Here is an 18,870-nt window from a genome sequence, read left to right as displayed (position 1 = left end):
AAAGCCCCGGTTTCCTGTGGCGGGGCACGCTGGGAGCTTGGTGGCTGCTGCCATGGCGGCGGGGCTGTGGGCGCTGCTGCTGCTGGTGCCGCTGGGGGCTGCCGTCTACGAGGACCAAGTGGGGAAATTCGACTGGTGAGTGCTTGGGGGGTGCCCCCGGGGGTTGCTCTGCCCTCGGGCCGCCTCACGGGCCCGGCGTCTTGTGTCCCCGCAGGAGGCAGCAGTACGTGGGGAAGCTGAAGTTCGCCTCCCTGGAGGCCGCGCAGGGCTCCAAGAAGCTGCTGGCGGCCACCCAGCAGAACGTGGTGGCCGCGCTCAGCTCCAGGAACGGCGAAATCCGTGAGTGAAGCAGGGCCGCGGGGTGCAGAGCGCGGCTGGAGCCGTGGGGGGCTGAGGGCAGCGCGGTGCTGGGCTGGGGGAGCTTCAGGTGCTTCATTAGGGCAGGCAGGCTGCGCCCTGCTGTTGTTTTTTGCTCTAAAAAGCTGGGTTTTAAAAATAACAACAGCTAAATACTCTTGGGGAGTGAATCTCATTCTCATTTAACCGTGTTTCTTTCAGTGTGGCGCCATGTAGACAAAGGAACCCCCGAAGGAGCGATAGATGCGATGCTGGTCCACGGGCAGGGTAAGGAGAGCAGGCAGGTGTGAGCGCTTGGCCTTAAAACAGGACCTCAGCTGTGTGTTGGGATCTGCGAGGCTTGCCAGAGCTCCTTGCTTTGTGGAGTTGTGGTGGACGTAAGCTTTGTGTTTGTTTCTTGAGCAGATGCGATCACCGTGTCCAATGCTGGGCGCATTCTGCGTTCCTGGGAGACCAACATTGGAGGGCTGAACTGGGAGACGTCGCTGGACACTGGCAGGTAGGGCTTGTGTTTGGGCTGTGTTCTTCCCTTTGTCATGGTGGCCTACAGTGGAGGAAAGGGGTCTCCTACTTTGGATCTGTGTTATGGGGATATATTGGATGCGAGGTTTCCAAAATAACATCTGGATAAATTCTATAGCGATGCACAATTAGTTAAATTTAATGCTGTTTTTATGTCTTAGCTAACCAGTAGTAGAAGATACACTTTTTATTTCATGGGTGTTTTCTTTTCTTCCCACATACAATGTTAAACGTGTTTGCATTGGGCTATTTAGATTCCAGTCAAATGATCAGGCTCGAAATCAGCAAGGATAGCTAAAGTGACTTGTAAGTTGTACTTCAAGATAGGTTTTAAACATTTGAAGGGGGTGTTCAAATAGGGTGATTTTTGTCCTAAAAATTACTTTCTAATTCATTGTCTCTGATTTGTGTTTAGTTTCCAGACAGCTAGTTTGGTGGGGCTACAGGACACGGTGAAGTACGTGGCAGTCCTGAAGAAGGCAGCTATCTCCCTTCACTACCTGTCCAACGGGCACCTGAAATGGGTAGAACACTTACCAGAAAGGTGAGAATGTATTTTCAGTAGAAGCATAAACTTCTGTCAGACTCTGATGCCTTGGGGCTGAAAGGATGCTGTACTTGTCTTATGCTTCTGCAAACGATAACATGAGAAAGAGGTGCTTCATTGCCACTGCTTCTCTTGCAGTGAGAGTACTCGGTACCAGCTGTTATATTCCCGTGGGACTGGAGTGATCCATGTGCTTGGAATCGTTCCCCAGAGCCACTTGAATGTTTTAACGTTCAGTGTAGAAGATGGAGAAATCACAGAACAGGTAATGCTTGATCATGGCTCCAAAATGTTGAGCTTGATGTTAATAAACGTGTTGTGCAGAGTAATTAATTGTTAGTGTGATGCAATTAAACTTCCCTTTCACCATGGCATTGCCTCCTGGCCAAGAAATGGATTTCACCATTGAATGCCCTGAAAGCAATCTTAATTGTCCTTGTAGTTGCTAGTCAAGACCATTTTGGAAATCACAGCTTGATAGACAGTTTATTCTGGGGTCATGTGTAAAAATAATTCTATCTTAAATATCTTTGGCTGTGGCCGAGTTTTCTTTGAAGACTTTTATGCCGTTGACATCTTCATTATGTCTCAATTGGCAGACCAAAGTAGCAGCCCCGTGGCTGAAGAGCTTAAACGGAGCATGCAGCGTGGTGGGGGAGGCAGTGCTGGTGTGCGCAGACGTGGATACGCATTCTCTTTATGTTTGCTCCTTGGAGACAGAGCAGGAGATGAAGCAGATCCCGCTGCAGGTGAGCAGTGCTGAGAGTGCACGGTACACAATTCATTGACCAACTAATCTGGGGCCTGACTGAGCCTGGGAGTACAGCAGTTCTACTCTCAAACTGCAGAATGACTGAAGAGGTGTGTGTTGGGGGTGGGCATGATCAAGAAGTTGAAGGAAAGGAGAGAAAACTACATATTGTGTCTAAATCAGTACTTCTGGATTGATGTCTCTAGAGCTTTGCTTCAAGGGTAATCCAGCTTTCCTTGCTTTTTCTCTCTTTTTTTTATTTCCTGATGGAACTTTTTCATAAAGCGTATATTGCTGCTGATAAAAGGAAGCTATTCGTTTCACTGAAGAAAAAGTTTTCATGACAACATATGCTTGTTTCCTTTCCACAGTCACTTGACCTGGAGTTTGCTGATGGCTTCCAGCCCAGGGTATTGGCCACTCAACCCAATCTAATCAATGCCTCACGGACTCAGTTCTTCTTGCAATTGTCTCCTACCCACTTCTCTCTGCTGCAGTACAAACATGGGCTGCTCAGCCACCTTCGAGACTTCCAACAGGTAACCAAAAAAGAGCATTTAACTGAGAGGGCTGATTACAGCTTAAAAACAAACACCCCTGTGCTAGGTGTTTTTAACAAGCTGCTGAGCTTCTTTTTTTCAATTGTGTTCTCTGCTGCAACATCTGAAAACCATTTGATTGCATTTATAGCATCAGCTGACATGTTTCCAAACATGGGTTTTGTTATACTTTGTTGCTGGTAACTGTCAGCGTTGAGATGGCTTCCTGGGTTTGAGGTGGATGGAGAGATGCGTGTATCTATGTGACCTTTCTGAGGAGTATTTTCAGTTCTAGAGGGTTTTTTTTGTTTGTTTTTGGTGAAACAATACAATTTAAAAATTGACTGTGAAAGCTTATCTGTTAATTCTGCACTGGCTTAATTTGTTTCACGGGTAGTTTTTGTTGAGTTTGGGGGTTTTTCTTGTTTGTTTTATGACTTTCTGCTTCTTTTATTTATTTATTTATTTTTCAGGCAGCCCTGGTGAGCTTTGCAACAACTGGAGAGAAGACTGTGGCTGCTGTGCTGACCTGCAGGAGTGAACTGGTTGGTGCAATTTGCTGGTACTATGTAGCAGAGCTCCATAGTGTGGCTGTTCCTTGGGGTGGGTTCTGCAAGTGTTTTCCTTCACAGGCCAAGGGGTGACTAGGAGCTTGAGAGAGCAAGATTTAATTATCTTCTCAGACGTAGGATGTCAATGGTCATGCAAGCAGATCTTGATTACATTCAGCTAAGGCTATCTCTGGCTTGGTGAGGCATGCTGTCCTATGTACAGCCTGCTTTTTTTTTTTTTTTTTTTTTTTTTTTTTTTTTTAGCATTGGCTAGTGCTATGTTGCTAGTGTGTAACCCAGAAATCTACTTTACTGATGTGAACTTTATCAGAACTATCTCCTGCCTGATTTTAGAGTCAAGCTGAGACTTGTCAGGCACTCAAAAAACATTTTATTTTTATTTTTTATACTTCCATTGAGGACTCAAGCCATGTTACCTCTTCTCATTTCAGAAACCTGTAAACTCTGATGACCTTTATGCAGGAAATGCTCTGGAGGATTCCCAGAAACAGGTATAAGGCAGGTTGTTCTCAAGAATGGAAATACTTGACAGTCCATTTTCTTCCTTTGCTTGTTGGAGCAAAATGTAAAAGGTGTTGTACCACTTCCACACAAATAATGCAGAACCATCTAGAAGCCATAGTTCTTGCTCAACATGAAGTTCTTGTGCAGAATTTGGCGTGGCATTTAAGTTCAACTCAGCTTTTTTTTTTTTTTTTTTGCATGATATTACAGGAATCCTTAACCTGTTCCAATCAAACCTACAACATTAATCTCTACCTGGTTGAAACTGGACAAAGGTTGTTGGATACCACAATTACCTTTAACCTGGAGCATAACGGTGCCAAACCAGAGCAGGTGAGCAGGGAGAGATTACTTCAATCCTGTGATTTATGAGACTTGTGATACCCTTATACCCTGATTTGGCAGGATTTGTAGAGCTGCCCAGATGAGATGCAAGGCATTCTGTGAATGTACAGGATTACTGGGTGCAATTGTACTGCTTGCTCATTTCACCTCAGAGGCCTGAGGTTTTGCTTTCCTCCAGGAAGGTGATGTGATCATTAACCTTACTGTTTTGCTCGCCTTTTATTTTTTTCCAGCTATATATCCAAGTTTTCCTGAAGAAGGATGACTCTGTAGGCTATCGAGCATTGGTGCAAACAGAAGACCACATGCTGATGTTCCTTCAGCAGCCAGGTAATTGGCACGAACAGCTAACCTGGTCTGTTTTTTTTTTTTTTTTTTTTTTTTTTTTTTTTTACCAGTTTATACCTTCTTGTTGTAGGATGAGAAGATTCCAGTGCTGTACAACCCAGTTCTTGTATCTTATGAATGTGTTCTTTGGAAACTACCAAAATTAATTGAAATCTCTTGAGCTTTATCCCCTGAAACTGTATCTCCTGAAAGATACTGGAGGCTTGCATCATCTTTCACCCTCTTTCACATCTTTCATAGGAAACTATTCTGTGGTGTTGTTTGTACAGACAGAACCTTTGGATTTTTATTTTGATTTATTTATTTTAGATTTCAAAACTCTTAATGTAGGATGAGAGCCTAAGCTGTGTTGTAAAGTTTCCTCAAAGTTTCTTCAGGAAAAATCCTCCTGGCAGAAATGCTAATTTGGACAAAGGGTTGAAAGTCCATTTTGGTGACATGAATATTATAGGGGTTAAAAGACATCTCTAAGTTCATACTGAATATTAAATATTTTGAATAAACTTTACAGATTTCAACCCTTTTAAAACATTAAATTGGTTTTAGTGTTCTTGTGCTTTTTGATTTGTTTTTTTGCATTAGTGGCTCCAGTTGCATAATGTATCGGTCTGTCCATGAAAAAGCAAAGTGTGTTTTATTAGGTATATTCTATTTTGCGTTTAATGAAGAACAATGATTTGCATTTGAAGCACCAGGAAGATATTTCTATACCAAGTAATGATTTTTCCTCCAGAAGTGTTTTCTCGGAGATTAAGATGAAAAGGGCTTTATGAGTAACACCAGCTAATGTAACTAGGCATAGCACAGATGTGTCGTATGCTCTTACTTTATTTTGATTTGTCCCAATATCCTACTCATATTTCTTACCAGGAAAAGTTTTATGGAGTAGAGAGGAGTCACTGGCAGAAGTGGTGAGCTTGGAGATGGTGGATCTACCTCTCACAGGTGCACAGGCTGAGTTGGAGGGAGAGTTTGGAAAGAAAGCAGGTAAGCCATAGACTTTAACGAGATTATGCACGAGTTTATTTTTTCTTCCTGAACAAATATTTTCTTTTTCATCTGAGCTGAGAGTTGAGATTGAGATTTCAACTCCTGGCAATTCAAGTGAGCAGAAATAAACCCATATTTGTTTAAAGTTCAGTGCCAAAGGTAGAGCAGGTGAATGTATTACATTCTTACAGTCAAAAATGGTTGGCAGCAGTAGGAGGGATTTTGGCCATCTCCCTTAAAAATTTCCCTTTGATCCTCTTATAGTGTTCTTTCTGGAAGACTCCTTTGCAATAGCTTTTGTTTTTGCTTTGTTTTGTTTTTTCTTGCTGTCCTGGATGCAGCCATTCAAGGTAACCTCAGACTGCATGCAGTGTTGTCTAATCCTTGTCTAATCCTTCTGACTAATGCCTTCTAGTGGAACTCGATCTGCTTTCTGCTTGCTTTCCCAGTGGTGAAATATATTTGAAGCCTGCTGGTTTTGCTCCTTTCAAGTAGTGAAATATAAACCCTAATTGGGTGGAATTAAGTATTTTTTAACTACAAGTGGTGTTGTTGCTCTACGTGATGAGTGCAGAGGGGAGATACTGACCTTGTAGGTGGGTTAGCTTTAGGAGGGTGCTTGCTGCAAGCCTGCCAGCAAGAAAGAAGGAACATTAAGGAAAAGGTCATCTACTCTACAGGAAGGTTTGCTTTCAGTTGGTGAGAATGTCCTTTGGAATAAACTACACTAGTGGCAAGAAGGTTGGTAAATGCTAGAAGGTGTGTCATAAGCGATAACTATAACCCTGCTTTTCTGCATGGGAAGGCAGAGGCAAACGGCTGTCCTAGGTTTGTGCATGGCTGTGGTTTTTCTACTGGTTAAGATTGGTAATTGTGGAGTGGGATGTAACCTTTTTCCCCTTGTTATCACCATTGGTCTATTTGCAGATGGTTTGCTGGGGATGTTTCTGAAGCGGTTGTCCTCCCAGCTTATTCTGCTGCAAGCCTGGACTGCCCATCTTTGGAAAATGTTTTATGATGCCAGGAAACCCCGGAGTCAGATTAAAAATGAGATTAACATTGACAATTTAGCCAGAGATGAATTCAACCTCCAGAAAATGATGGTGATGGTCACCGCTTCGGGAAAGGTGAGGAAGTCAGGGTAAGAATCTGATTCTGGGCTGAAGTTTAGAGTCTCAGCACTGAATTTCTCCTGTTTCTACCTGTGTTTGAGCAGAATGTCTTGAGGAGATGTTTTGTGGTAGCTTTGGATAGGGACTAAAATTCTTTTTCCTTGTCATACTTGGAATAAGGATGCAGTACTTGAATGTGAGAGATGTGTTCTTAACTTTGTGTTTTACTGTGTCTCTCTGCTCAGCTTTTTGGTATTGAAAGCAGTTCTGGCACCATCTTGTGGAAGCAGTACCTCAGGAATGTGAGACCGGGTGCCTCTTTTAAGCTGATGGTCCAAAGAACAACAGCCCATTTCCCCCACCCTCCACAATGCACATTGCTTGTTAAGGACAAGGTGAGTCCCTTTCCTCTATCACCCATGATGTGGTCTCGATAGAAAAATCCCTTCAGTGGTCCAGGCAGAATACTTTGATGGAATAGTCAATGCTGGCAGGTGACAGGTAGACAAGCACCTCTTTTGTCTGAATTAAAGTTTTGCATCTTTTTTAGGAAACCAAAATGAGCTTTCTGTATGTCTTTAACCCTATCTTTGGGAAGAGAAGTCAAGTAGCACCCCCTGTTTTGAAGCGTCAGATTCTTCAGACTTTGCTTCTGCCTATTATGGATCAAGACTATGCCAAAGTGCTGCTTCTGATCGATGATGAGTACAAGGTAAATTGCTTTGCCTGGAGACAGTTTTCTTCATGTTATGGCTAATGATACCTCTCTTGGAGCAAAACAAAACAAAAAAAAAAAAAAGAAAAAGAAGGAAAAGAAGAAGATTATGAGGAGTAGTCAGCATGGATTCACCAAGGGGAAATCATGCTTGACCAACCTCGTAGCCTTCTGCGATGGCATCACCAGCTGGGTAGATGGGGGGAGAACAGTGGATGTCATCTACCTTGACTTTAGCAAGGCTTTCGATACTGTCTCCCATGACACCCTGCTAGCAAAGCTGAGAAAGTGTGGGATAGAGGAGTGGACAGCAAGGTGGGTTGAGAACTGGCTGACTGGCCGAGCTCAGAGGGTGGTGATCAGTGGTGCAGTCCGGCTGGAGACCTGTGACTAGCGGTGTTCCCCAGGGGCCGGTGCTGGGTCTGGTCTTGTTCAACATCTTCATCGACGACCTTGATGAGGGAATAGTGTCTGCCCTCAGCAAGTACGCCAATAACACAAAGCTGGGAGCAGTGGCTGACACGCCAGAAGGCTGTGCTGCCATTCAGCGAGACCTGGACAGGCTGGAGAGCTGGGCAGGAAGAAACCAAATGAGATTTAATAAGAGCAGGTGTAGAGTTCTGCCCCTGGGAAGGAACAACCACATCTATCAGTACAGGCTGGGGGCTGACCTGCTGGAGAGGAGCTCTGCGGAGAAGGGCCTTGGGGTCCTGGTGGACGACAGGTTGGCCGTGAGGCAGCGGTGTGCCCTGGTAGCCAAGAAGGCCAATGAGATCCTGGTGGGCATTAAAAGGAGCGTGGCCAGCAGGTCAAGGGAGGGGATCCTCCCCTTCTGCTCTGCCCTGGTCAGGCCTCACCTGGAGCACTGTGTCCAGTTCTGGGATCCCCGGTACAAAAAAAGACAGGGATCTCCTGGAAAGAGGCCAGCGGAGGGCCACAAAGATGATACGGGGCCTGGAGCATCTCCCCTGTGAGGAGGGGCTGAGAGTCTGTTCAGCCTTGAGAAAAGAAGACTGAGAGGGGATCTTCCTAATTTTTACAAGTATCTTAAGTGTGGGAGACAGAGGGATTTGGCCAACCTCTTTTCAGGGGTTTGTGGGGACAGGACAAGGGGCAACAGCCACAAAATGGAGCCCAGGAAGTACTGCACCGACATGCAAAAGAACTGCTTCATGGGAGGGTGACGGAGCACTGGGACAGGCTGCCCAGGGAGGTTGTGGGGTCTCCTTCTCTGGAGATATTCAAGGCTTGTCTGGACGCCTACCTGGGCAGCTTGCTCTGAGGAACCTGCTTTGGCAGGGGGGCTGGACCTGATGATATCTTGAGGTCCCTTCCAACCCCTACAGTTGTGATTCTGTGAGTTGCGTTTAACACAAAAATAAGAGATTATCCTGATGAGACAGACCTTGTTGTGTTGAAAATGTTTCAAATAATCTGCCTGTGTTTTGTTTGTTTGTCTTTCAGTTCATTTTTAACCTGTGTAAATTTCTTTGCTTTTCCAGGTTACAGCTTTCCCAGCAACTAAGAATGTTCTTCGTCAGTTAGAAGAAATAGCCCATTCTATCTTCTTTTATCTAGTGGATGCTGAGCAGGGCAGGCTGTCCGGGTTCAGGCTGAAAAAGGTGTGGAAGATGTATTGCAATCTAATTGATTTTACTTTCTTAAATGTCTACTGGATAGTGGGTGGATCTTTTCAGTGGGTTTATATAGCTTGGCATGGAATAAAAGTAGTTCAGCTGACTTATGACTTCTTCTGTGTTTTAAATGTGTCTCAGAAATTTTAAAATCTAAAAGCAGAGAAAGCTCCCTTTGTCTTACTGGTGAAGATGGTTTCTGAGGACGAGATAAAACCTCCTATGTTGTGCTTTTCTCTTTGTAGGACCTTACAACGGAGGAGATCTGGGAGGTGTTCATATCCCCTGAAGTACAAAAGATAGTAGCAGTGAAAGGGAAGAGATCCAATGAGCATGTGCACTCACAAGGCCGTGTGATGGGAGATCGCAGTGTTCTCTATAAGGTGCTGTAGGAACTTTTTGTTGATGCATTAGCTCATTGCAAGATTTCAACACCTTTTGTAGGCACTAGGCTGAGATTAAGCCTTTGCCCTGTGATGCCTTTTTTCCTATATGTATCCATATTTTTTCCTATATATATATATATATATATCAATATCCATAACTTCTTGCAGATGATACTAATTTTGATGCAGGTTTTATTTATAAAATCTTTTCTTGCCGCAATTAAATCAGTCAAACGTATGATGATGGGGAAATTGCTGCTGGTTTCTCCATAGGATTTGTGCAAGTAGGATACTTTGTTTAGTGTGACTAGTCCTGGATGAAATGCAGATAAGCATGTTGCCTGTGGCAGTAAAAGCAAGGGTTTCACTTGTTTTTTCTTTTCCTGCTGCTATAGTCCTTGAATCCAAATCTGCTTGCTGTGGTGACAGAGAGCACAGATACACACCATGAGCGCACCTTCGTTGGAATATATCTGATTGATGGAGTCACAGGCAGAATCATCCACTCTTCGGTACAGAAGAAAGCAAAGGGGCCTGTCCACATGGTCCATTCGGAGAACTGGGTGGTGGTAAGGAGTATTATTCTGTCCTTCCTGTTTAGGAGATAGGGTCAAGTAACAAACCTGTGTGGAGAAGATACTTGGACCATTCTCTGTGATTTCCTGCTGTTGACTCAACGTACTCTACATTCCTAAAACCCCTCTCGTTTCAGTATCAATACTGGAACACAAAAGCACGTCGGAATGAGTTCACTGTGCTGGAGCTGTATGAGGGGACGGAGCAATACAATGCCACAGCCTTCAGCTCCCTGGACCGCCCACTTTTGCCTCAAGTCCTTCAGCAATCTTATATCTTCCCCTCTGCTATCAGTGCCATGGAAGCCACCATCACTGAGCGGGGCATCACCAGCCGTCACTTGCTCAGTAAGTGGGTGCTGCTTTGTTCTGAATGTTTGTGTTACCTGCATAAACCAGGCATTGTGCTCAGATGAAGTTCTCTGGCTAAGATCCTGCTTGTTGTGGGCTGTTTTGGAGTCCTGGCAAGTGCTAGGATGTGCACCAGGAGAGCATTTGTGTTAGTCATTAGAAAATGCTGTCAGAAATGACTGTTTTTAAGATGCACTTCTTTTAATGCACAGTTGGGCTTCCCTCTGGGGCTATCCTCTCTCTTCCAAAGGCTCTGCTGGATCCTCGTCGCCCAGAGATCCCTACAGAGCAGACCAGGTAGGCAAGGCACAATAATGGTTGTTCCTGGGCAGCTTTGAGTAGTGATGGATTTTTGTGTATTTAGTGTGAAGTAGAACAATTTGTCCTGGACAGACTAAGGGTAATTCTTGCATGAATTTAAGTGAGGCTACTTTGCTCCCAGTCTGTATTACAGCAGGTCTTACTGTTAGCAAAAAGCCTGTTGTCTGCCCTTTTAAGAAGTAGCTGTCTAACAGGCTGAAGTTTTTAAGACTGACACAAAAAACTTTAGAACTCTAAAAGGAGGCTGCTCCAGTGTAGTCTGATCCAGCTGGCATGCTTGGTTTGTCTTACAGTAAAAAAGAATCTGCGCTGGGGAAAAGCTGCTGAGTTTGCTGTTTTAGTTCACTAGCTTGTGATGATTAGGTAATGTCCTTTGCATGCTGCGTTTAGTTGGGTTTTGATTTCTCTTTAAATATATTTCACTTTAAATACCTTTCAGAGAAGAGAACTTGATTCCATACTCCCCTGATGTGCAGATCCATGCTGAGAGGTTTATCAACTACAATCAAACTGTATCCCAAATAAGAGGGATTTATACAGCCCCCTCTGGTCTAGAGTCTACATGTTTGGTGAGTTCAAGGGAAACACTTCCAGGTAGAGCTGTGGAATTTGTGGGGAGAGCAGTGTAATACGGTAGCCTGTGGCAAGCAGGTCTGTAAATTCAGATCATGTAGCTGCTCACTGCTTAATTATTTCTTCTTGTAATCAGAACTGTAGATGTGGGTTAGTTTTTTTGTTTTTAATTTTTAAATGTAAATGCGTTTCTGCAGGAAGCTGCGCTATCTGCTCACAGTGTTGTCTCTCTAGGTTGTTGCGTATGGCCTGGACATCTACCAGACCCGAGTGTACCCCTCAAAGCAGTTTGATGTCCTGAAAGATGACTACGACTACGTGCTGATAAGCAGTGTCCTCTTTGGGCTGGTTTTTGCTACTATGATCACAAAGAGACTGGCTCAGGTGAAACTGCTGAACCGTGCCTGGCGGTAAGGCTATATGTGATGAGAATGAAGCTGGAGAAGATACCTGGGACCTGGGCTGGCTCCGTGACCTGTGACCCAGCATCACCCCTGGGCTCAGTTAGAGATGCCATCCTGAGTGACCATGATGAATGTAAACATTAATCTTGCGTTTCTGCTGGAAGATACATACAAGGAAAAGCTGCTTGTACAACAAAACGGTATGCTTCCTGAGAAGAGATGGAAGAGAGATAGTGAAGAGACAGAAGGCTGTTGTGACTGTATAAAACAAAACAAAAAACACTCCCAGACCTCCCTGCGCTCTCTGTTAAAGCCCTAAAATCCCTGTTTTCAGTGAAGATAATACTAAAGGTGTGTTCTGTGGATGCTCACCTCTTCTTCTGACTGAGATCGTGGTGATGGAAGGATGCAGACTGACACCAGTTGCAATTTGGATGTAGCTGTGGGAACTGGGTTGGGGGCTTGTGAGGTGAAAGTCACTGAAGTGGGGGGGGGAAACTGCCTCATCGGGCTTTGGAGGGGCGGGAGGGAGGAGGAACGTGACTGTGAATTCTCTCCGTGTTCTGTATTTATTACAACACCGCTCTCTTCCAGTCCTCCCCGCCTGCTCTTTGCTGCGCACCCGCTTTTACCTCAGCGAGACCCCGCCCTCCCCCCAGCCCCTCCCCAGCGCCGCGCTCACCGCGCACGCGCCGCCCCCCAAAGGCGCTGACTCACGCAGTGCGCAGGCGCCTGGGCCGCCGGGGTGGCGGGGGGAGCGCGCCTCTCCTCCAACCGGAGGCCGCGCCTGCGCAGTGGCCGCTTTCCCGTCCCGTGCTGCGCGGCGGGGGGAGGCTCGGGGAGGCTCTTCCGGCCCCCGCCCCCCTTTTCCCCCCCCCCCCCCCGCGGCCAAGCACAGCGGCAAGATGGCGGCGGGCGGCGGGGCCGGGCCCGCGGCGGAGCCGGGCTGGGAGGTGGCGGTGCGGCCGCTGCTCTCCGCCTCCTACTCGGCCTTCGAGATGAAGGAGCTCCCGCAGCTGCTCGCCTCCGTTATCGAGAGGTGAGGGCGGCCCCCTCCGGCTGTGTGGAGGGGACGGGGGGGCGGGCGGAGCGGGCCCGCTCCCGGCGCCGGTTCGCCCCCCCCCCCCCCCCCTTCATCCCCGTGAGGCGGCGCCGCGCGCCTCAGCCGGTGCCGGGGGCGGTGAGGGGAGGCTGGGGGGGAGGGGGGGGCGAATAGGGGCCGGTGGATAACGGGGGCCCCGCGCTGCCCCGGTACCGCCCCCCCTCCCCTCCCCCGTTCGGGCTCGCCGTTATTTCTCGCCTCCGGTCCCGTCAGTTGTGTCCCCTCCGCCCTGCCGCTCGGGTTGTGGGCTCAGCATAACGTTTTTGGGGTCACAGTGCAGCGCCGCTTGCCTTTCGGGTTGCTGGAGCTATCCCGGTGTGTCCTATCCACTCCCCAAGCCTTTCCACGCAGCACGGGTCGGTTTGAGTTATGGGTTGTTCTGGGATCTGAAAGGCCAGAGGAGGCCACGGTGTTATGGCCAGTTGCAAAGATACAAGCCTGACCACAATTGCTTGTTAGGAGACAAAAAATATATAAACACCGCGCTGTGGAAGATAATAAAGTGGATCCTTGTGGTGATTTGTTAAATATAGAATGGCTGAACATACAGACAAGGGATGCTTCACATCAATGTTCTGTGCCTATATACGTTTATGTGGCTGTGGTTCACCTGGAAACCTGCATATGCTGAATATTTACATGATTCAAGTGCTTCTTAGGCTAATCTTTTTTTGAGAGACCATCCACGTGCAACTTTGCTATTGGAGTCTTTCGGTGGAATAACATCACCAAAACACCAAGTGGGCGCGCTTGACTTCTGGGAGAGGTCTGTTTCCTCTGTCAGTGAAGCTTACGGCTCCATTTTCCCTTCAAAAGTTCCTAAGCAGTTCTCCTAGGTTTGAGCTGCGTGCCTAGCATTGGCTGCAGCCGAAACCCAGCAGAATTCAGCACAAGTCATGGGCCTGGGGCAGGGCAGTGTTTTTTATTTCATGCCTGGGGTAAGGCAGTGTCTTTTATTTCATGCCTTGGTGCGCAGTACATGAAAAGTCACAGAGGGAAAGAATAGCCCATTCACCTGTGGAATTGTGCCCTTCTATCCCAACAAATAACTTATCTTTAGATTTCTAATTAAAGTACGTTCTCTCTTTATTTTCAGAAGATGATTGTTCGATCTTTTAGCAAAGCTGTTGCTTGGTGCTGTCCACAAAGAGGCTGGATTTCCTGCTGCAACAGCAGTGAAATCACTAAGTTTTTTTCAAAATAAAGTAATACAGTTGTTTTCTTGACAACTCATCCGTTTAATTTTTAAGTATCATCGGCTCCCTGGTATTCTCTTATTAGTACGAGTACTCAGGAATTAATAGGCTTTGGCCTCTTTTTGACATAAATCATAGAAATTCTGACTTGGAAAGACCCAGCAGCAGGTTTATGCAGTTTGTGACAGTCAGAAGAGGCTGATTTTCAGGGATGGTTTTCAGTGGCGAGGGAACTGCACCTGCTGTTGTGCCTTTCCAAGGAAGAGGCTGCTTTGTGCCTGCTGCCTTACATAAAGGGTCTATTTCTGGCCTGGTTGAGGTTTGGAAGCAGAACTGAGAAACGGATGGTATTTGCTGCTGAAGTGTTATATTTGAGACTGACAGGAGGGCTTCTTGGTTAACGTGACTAATGATTTTTCCCTGGTAATCACGTTATTTAAGCAATAAATCACAATAAAATAGCCTAAAGTTATTAAACTTCACTGTATATACAAAAAAAGCACTCGAGCATGTCACAGATGAAGCTGTTATCTTACTTTTTTTATTTACGAGGACTTGACGGTGACGATCAGCTGACAGGTGCCTTTCACTTTCCATTAACGTAACAAGCCCGTGACTTGTTTAAATAAAACTCAAACCTCTTACTGTCCAGTTCGTGTGAAATTCCCTGTTGTGTTCTGGTTTCTGCATCTTTCTGTTCCTGTACCTGTGGCTGTTGTGTCTTGCCCAGCCTGGCATGGTAATTAGCAGCTGCCAGTTTCTTTTGCACTCTGGTATTCCCAAATTGTTCTAATTTGTTCTCTTAGAACATGTTGCATCCACCTACTGCTGCTAATTTAGAGTTGCCCATAAAGCAGCAGGTGAGCAAAGCCAGTGGCTGAGCATGGAGCACAAATTGTTTTGCACGCTCAGTCCCAGGATTGTCACCCGTCAGCGTGCTTCTGGCAGGAGGTGGTGAGGTGAAGCCTGCTGAGCGAGACGTCAAGCCTCAGTCATGTTGTACTGTTCAGTTACTTCAAGTGAAGCCTAACAGCTACTTCTACTTTTCTACTTCAGTTTCTTGGGTAGGCTAAGTGAAAAATTCCTCAGTGCTAGGAACTCAAAGCTTCAGCACTGTTCATTATTTCTGTCTGTTCCTTTCTCTGGAAGGAATGATGAATTCTGTGTGTTTGTTTTTTCCTGTTTCAGCCCTGATTTCCATTGTGACTGGTAACAGTGACTTGGGATAGAAAAAGGGAAGGTGACTGGGCTTAAACTGGGGCTGTTCAGGCCGACAGGGAACAGAGGGCCCTGTTCCTCTCCCCATGTGCCAAAGGCTACGTACACGTTGCTCCGTGTGGGTGGGTGATGGGGATACACGGGGTCTTTTCACCGTGCTCTGCAGCAGTGCTAGGTGCTACCACATCTGAGAAATCATCCTTTTAGTTGGGATCAGCGCCCTGTGACAGGCTGGCACCCTCTGCTTTCCACCGCCCCTCCAGAATTAAGATTTTTTGCCAACGAAGTTGGTGTTGGTGTTTCGACACTAAAGGTTAAAGTGGTCAGTGAAGTTGTCACGTAATATTTTCTTCCGACTTGCTCATTCACCTCTGTGAATGAAAGCTTCTATCATCTGCAAATGGGAAAGCAATTAATTTAGGCATTTAATAAGCAGGTATCCGCACCGCTTAGTTTTGTCACGGGAAAAAACACGGGCTGACCTGGCTGTGGAGGCAGAGCTCTCTTTCTCCTTTCGGTGTGGTTGCCTTCAGGTCTGTGGAGATGGGACACGATGTGAAGCTTTGCTGCAGCTGCCTTTCGCAGGCTGTTTCTGTGTGCAAGTAGGTGTTCTCTCTGGCCAGCAAGCCTCACTGAGAAGCCTCAGAGACTTGACTTTCAATGTGTTAGTGAACGTTTTGCTGTACGGTTTTTAATTTTGGTTTGAATTGGTGTTAAACTTGCTCTGAGCTTCGTGTTGATTTCTGTGCAGAGAAAAATGATAAAACGATGCAGATCTCTGACACTTCAAGTCTCTGCCCATGAGGCTGGTGACAGCGGGTGTATTTTTCTCAGCTGTGCATTACCTACTAAAGCTCCCCACTTGTGCAGATGCTGCATTGTGTATTTGTTGTTGTTATGCAATTGGCTGCTTTGATCCGTCTGTTTTGCAGAATTGCATAAAAACTCCTGTTGATTCTGTGCCTCGACAAAACGGGAATGCCTGGGTTCCAGTCCTGGCAAATCCTGCCTAGCATTAGCAGAACAAACAGCCCAAACTTTACGGGCAGCTGAGTTTAGAGTAATTTAAAGATTAATTGATGGGGAGAGAGACTGGTAGAGAGGCTGACCTGTTGATGATGCAAAGGAAAAATACTGACAATATTGGGAGGTGCTTCCTTAGACTTCTAGCATAGGTAGTGATCCTGATGCCCTGATACATCTGCTGCGAGAAGATTCTGTTCCCATAACTTTGATTTGGAAAGACCGTGTGATTTTAATGGTCTTGTCTTACATCGGGTAATAGATACATCGCGTTCTGAGCATTGTATGGCAGCTGCTACTGTGCTGTATCGAATTGACCTACCTCCTGTTCTCCTGTTGCAGTGAATCGGAAATCTTGCACCATGACAAACAGTATGAGCCTTTTTACTCCTCCTTCGTTGCACTTTCAACACATTACATCACTACTGTGTGCGGTCTAAGTAAGTGTTCACCATCCTCTGCTTCTTTATAATGACTAGGATATAGTAAAAGTTGGCCAGAGTGGGTATTTGTCTCAAGCCCTGTTTCTGAGTCAGATGTTAATGTAGTGCGTGAGACCAGAGCTGCTAAATTTCATATTGACAGAACGTCAATTGAGATGGAAAGGGAAACTTGCCCATAAGAGCGTTTGGCCACTGAGTACTGGGAGGCATTGACTTTTTGGTTGCATATTTGCTGTCCTGACTTCAATTAGGAAAATACTTTTTGTTTGAATTGTTTAAATCCATTGTCAGGATTTTTGGAATATCCTTTAGCAGTTACGTTACTACGTTGGAGTTAATGATCTGGAGTTAATGATCACTGTGACTCAAAATATTTTAGATTATTTTGGCTGAAAGAATCAGTCAATTTCAGTGAAAATGTACTTTTGTTCAGTTTGTTTCTTGTCCTTCAGTGGTTTTTCTCTAAGCTCTACCAGTGTTAAATAATAAACATTGCTAGGGAAGCTGTTACATCTATCTGTATTAATTTGTCTGGGAAGAAGGTATTATCCTTGCTTTCCTGACATTTCTTGTGTTACATTTTAATGAGACTGAATTTATATTGTCTGTGTATTAAACATGATAGATTGCATATGCATGCATGTTGTGTAGCGTTCTGTTTTACTGAAAGCATTAAGTGTGTTACGCTGCATTATTTAAAAACTTGCACTGAGTGATGCGAGCATCTGCTTTTTTCAGTACCAAGAAACCAGTTGCAATCAGTGGCAGCAGCTTGTAAAGTCCTGATTGAATTCTCATTGCTGCGGCTAGAGAACCCAGACGAAGCATGTGCTGTTTCACAGGTGAGCACAAGTGGACTTTGGCCTTTAATGCCAAAATATTTGTTGTAATGTTGTTGTATAAAGCAGAATTTACCAAAATTCTGTAAAAGTTGAAGATCTAGCACTTCAGTAGAAACCAATTGCTGGATCAGTCTTCCCTCTGCGTTCTTTTTGCAGAATTTCAACTTAAGAGCAAGCTGCAATAAATGTGGCCTGAAGCCTTGCTTAAGCAGATCTCAATTCTGTTGCAGTTTCCTATGTTCTGATATGGGTTTGTGTAACAATCTGTCAGGTTGTCAGTTTGTTGAGGTTTTTAAGGACGGGTTCTTCCCCAGCTGTATTTCAGTCTTTAGAATGAGCTTAAATCTATTTCAAAGAGGAAAGGTAAGTTAAAAGTGTTTGTGCAGTGTAGCTTCTGATAGGGTCATCTTTAAGCTTTAGCATGTCATAGGAGAGAGAGCTTTTACAGGGCATTTCTGCAACAAGCACGTGGGAAATTGTTAGTGACCTGAATTATCTGCAGTTAGTAGGCCATCATGATTTTTGGTTTGAAATCAGATTGGATCTCAGATGTTGCAGTAGCCTCAGTAGCTGCAGCAGTGCTAGTAATGCAGAGGTTTAGGGTAAATGATACCAAGGAAAAATTGAAATCAAAAGAGTTTAAATTGTACTTGATCCCTTTTTTCTTTGTAGAAACACCTCATTCTGCTGATAAAGGGGCTGTGCACAGGCTGCAGCCGCCTGGATAGAACTGAAATTATTACTTTCACAGCAATGATGAAATCAGCCAAGCTGCCTCAGACTGTCAAAACCCTCTCTGACGGTAGGTGTTTCAATGGGTGATTCTATCGCTGTGGCACTTGAGTTAGGCATAGAAAATGTGACGTTTTTGATGTTTGAGATGATATTTTTACTTTTCCCTCTGCAGTAGAGGACCAGAAGGAGCTGGCTTCCCCAGTGAGCCCAGAGCTAAGACAGAAAGAAGTGCAGATGAACTTCTTGAATCAGCTGACGTCAGTCTTTAACCCTAGAGTGTCATCATCACCATCTATCATGCCAGAGACACAGGTAAACAAACAGCTCCAGGATAAGAGTGGTATTAATAATATTGGTGCAGCTATGGACAGAGGGCAATAAGTGGTAGTTTTTTAATATTCATATATAAAGAGAAGTGTTTAAATCTTGCATGTTGATGATTGGCAGATGAGAAAATACTGTTTGCTACTGTTTACTATTGACAACGGTAGTTTTGTTGCCTCATAGAAGCTGATGTATTCAGTGATGCTTGTACCTCTTCTGAGTTCAGCTGCTGCCATGCCTTGCTGCAGTGTAGAGGCTCATTGCAATGCCCTGTATTTTTAATGTTTCCATGATATATTTAGTATGTGCATGCTTTTAGGTGGAAGGAGAAAACGAGGATCAGGCTTCCACAGATCAAACCTCTGCAGCAAAGACAAAAAGCATATTCATTGCTCAGAATGTAGCCAGCCTGCAAGAACTTGGTAAGAATCAGTTTTTTAG

General features: G+C 45.2%; 2 protein-coding genes across 3 annotated transcripts in view; both read left to right on the top strand.

The window, feature by feature from the left end:
- Positions 1 to 37: 37 nt before the first annotated feature.
- Positions 38 to 11,917, top strand: EMC1 (ER membrane protein complex subunit 1). Of its 2 annotated transcripts, XM_032201529.1 has the most exons (24): positions 38 to 135; positions 215 to 339; positions 559 to 624; positions 763 to 856; positions 1,295 to 1,423; positions 1,565 to 1,691; positions 2,026 to 2,175; positions 2,549 to 2,716; positions 3,190 to 3,261; positions 3,720 to 3,779; positions 4,003 to 4,125; positions 4,371 to 4,467; positions 5,356 to 5,472; positions 5,817 to 5,825; positions 6,403 to 6,602; positions 6,833 to 6,982; positions 7,138 to 7,299; positions 8,805 to 8,924; positions 9,182 to 9,319; positions 9,718 to 9,891; positions 10,035 to 10,245; positions 10,461 to 10,545; positions 11,009 to 11,138; positions 11,377 to 11,917. In XM_032201529.1, exons 1-24 carry the CDS (start codon positions 53 to 55, stop codon positions 11,554 to 11,556), a joined length of 2,970 nt encoding a protein of 989 aa, XP_032057420.1. In that variant the 5' UTR covers positions 38 to 52; the 3' UTR covers positions 11,557 to 11,917. The 2 variants fall into 2 exon arrangements, with proteins under 2 accessions (XP_032057420.1, XP_032057421.1); XM_032201530.1 differs by lacking the exon at positions 5,817 to 5,825.
- A 552-nt stretch (positions 11,918 to 12,469) lies between these two features.
- UBR4 (ubiquitin protein ligase E3 component n-recognin 4) overlaps positions 12,470 to 18,870 on the top strand; it is a 77,812-nt gene continuing 71,411 nt past the window's right edge. Inside the window, exons 1-6 of the mRNA XM_032201420.1 lie at positions 12,470 to 12,585; positions 16,428 to 16,525; positions 17,267 to 17,370; positions 18,043 to 18,172; positions 18,278 to 18,417; positions 18,749 to 18,851. Of these exons, the coding sequence (XP_032057311.1) occupies positions 12,545 to 12,585; positions 16,428 to 16,525; positions 17,267 to 17,370; positions 18,043 to 18,172; positions 18,278 to 18,417; positions 18,749 to 18,851 (616 nt within the window). The 5' untranslated portion in view covers positions 12,470 to 12,544. The remainder of the gene's footprint in view (positions 12,586 to 16,427; positions 16,526 to 17,266; positions 17,371 to 18,042; positions 18,173 to 18,277; positions 18,418 to 18,748; positions 18,852 to 18,870) is intronic.

Source organism: Aythya fuligula, chromosome 21 (genome assembly GCF_009819795.1).
Source record: "Aythya fuligula isolate bAytFul2 chromosome 21, bAytFul2.pri, whole genome shotgun sequence".
In the NCBI taxonomy this organism is placed as follows: domain Eukaryota; kingdom Metazoa; phylum Chordata; class Aves; order Anseriformes; family Anatidae; genus Aythya; species Aythya fuligula.
The sequence above is the reverse complement of the archived record's forward strand: the minus strand, read 5'-3'. Positions and strand labels throughout refer to the sequence as shown.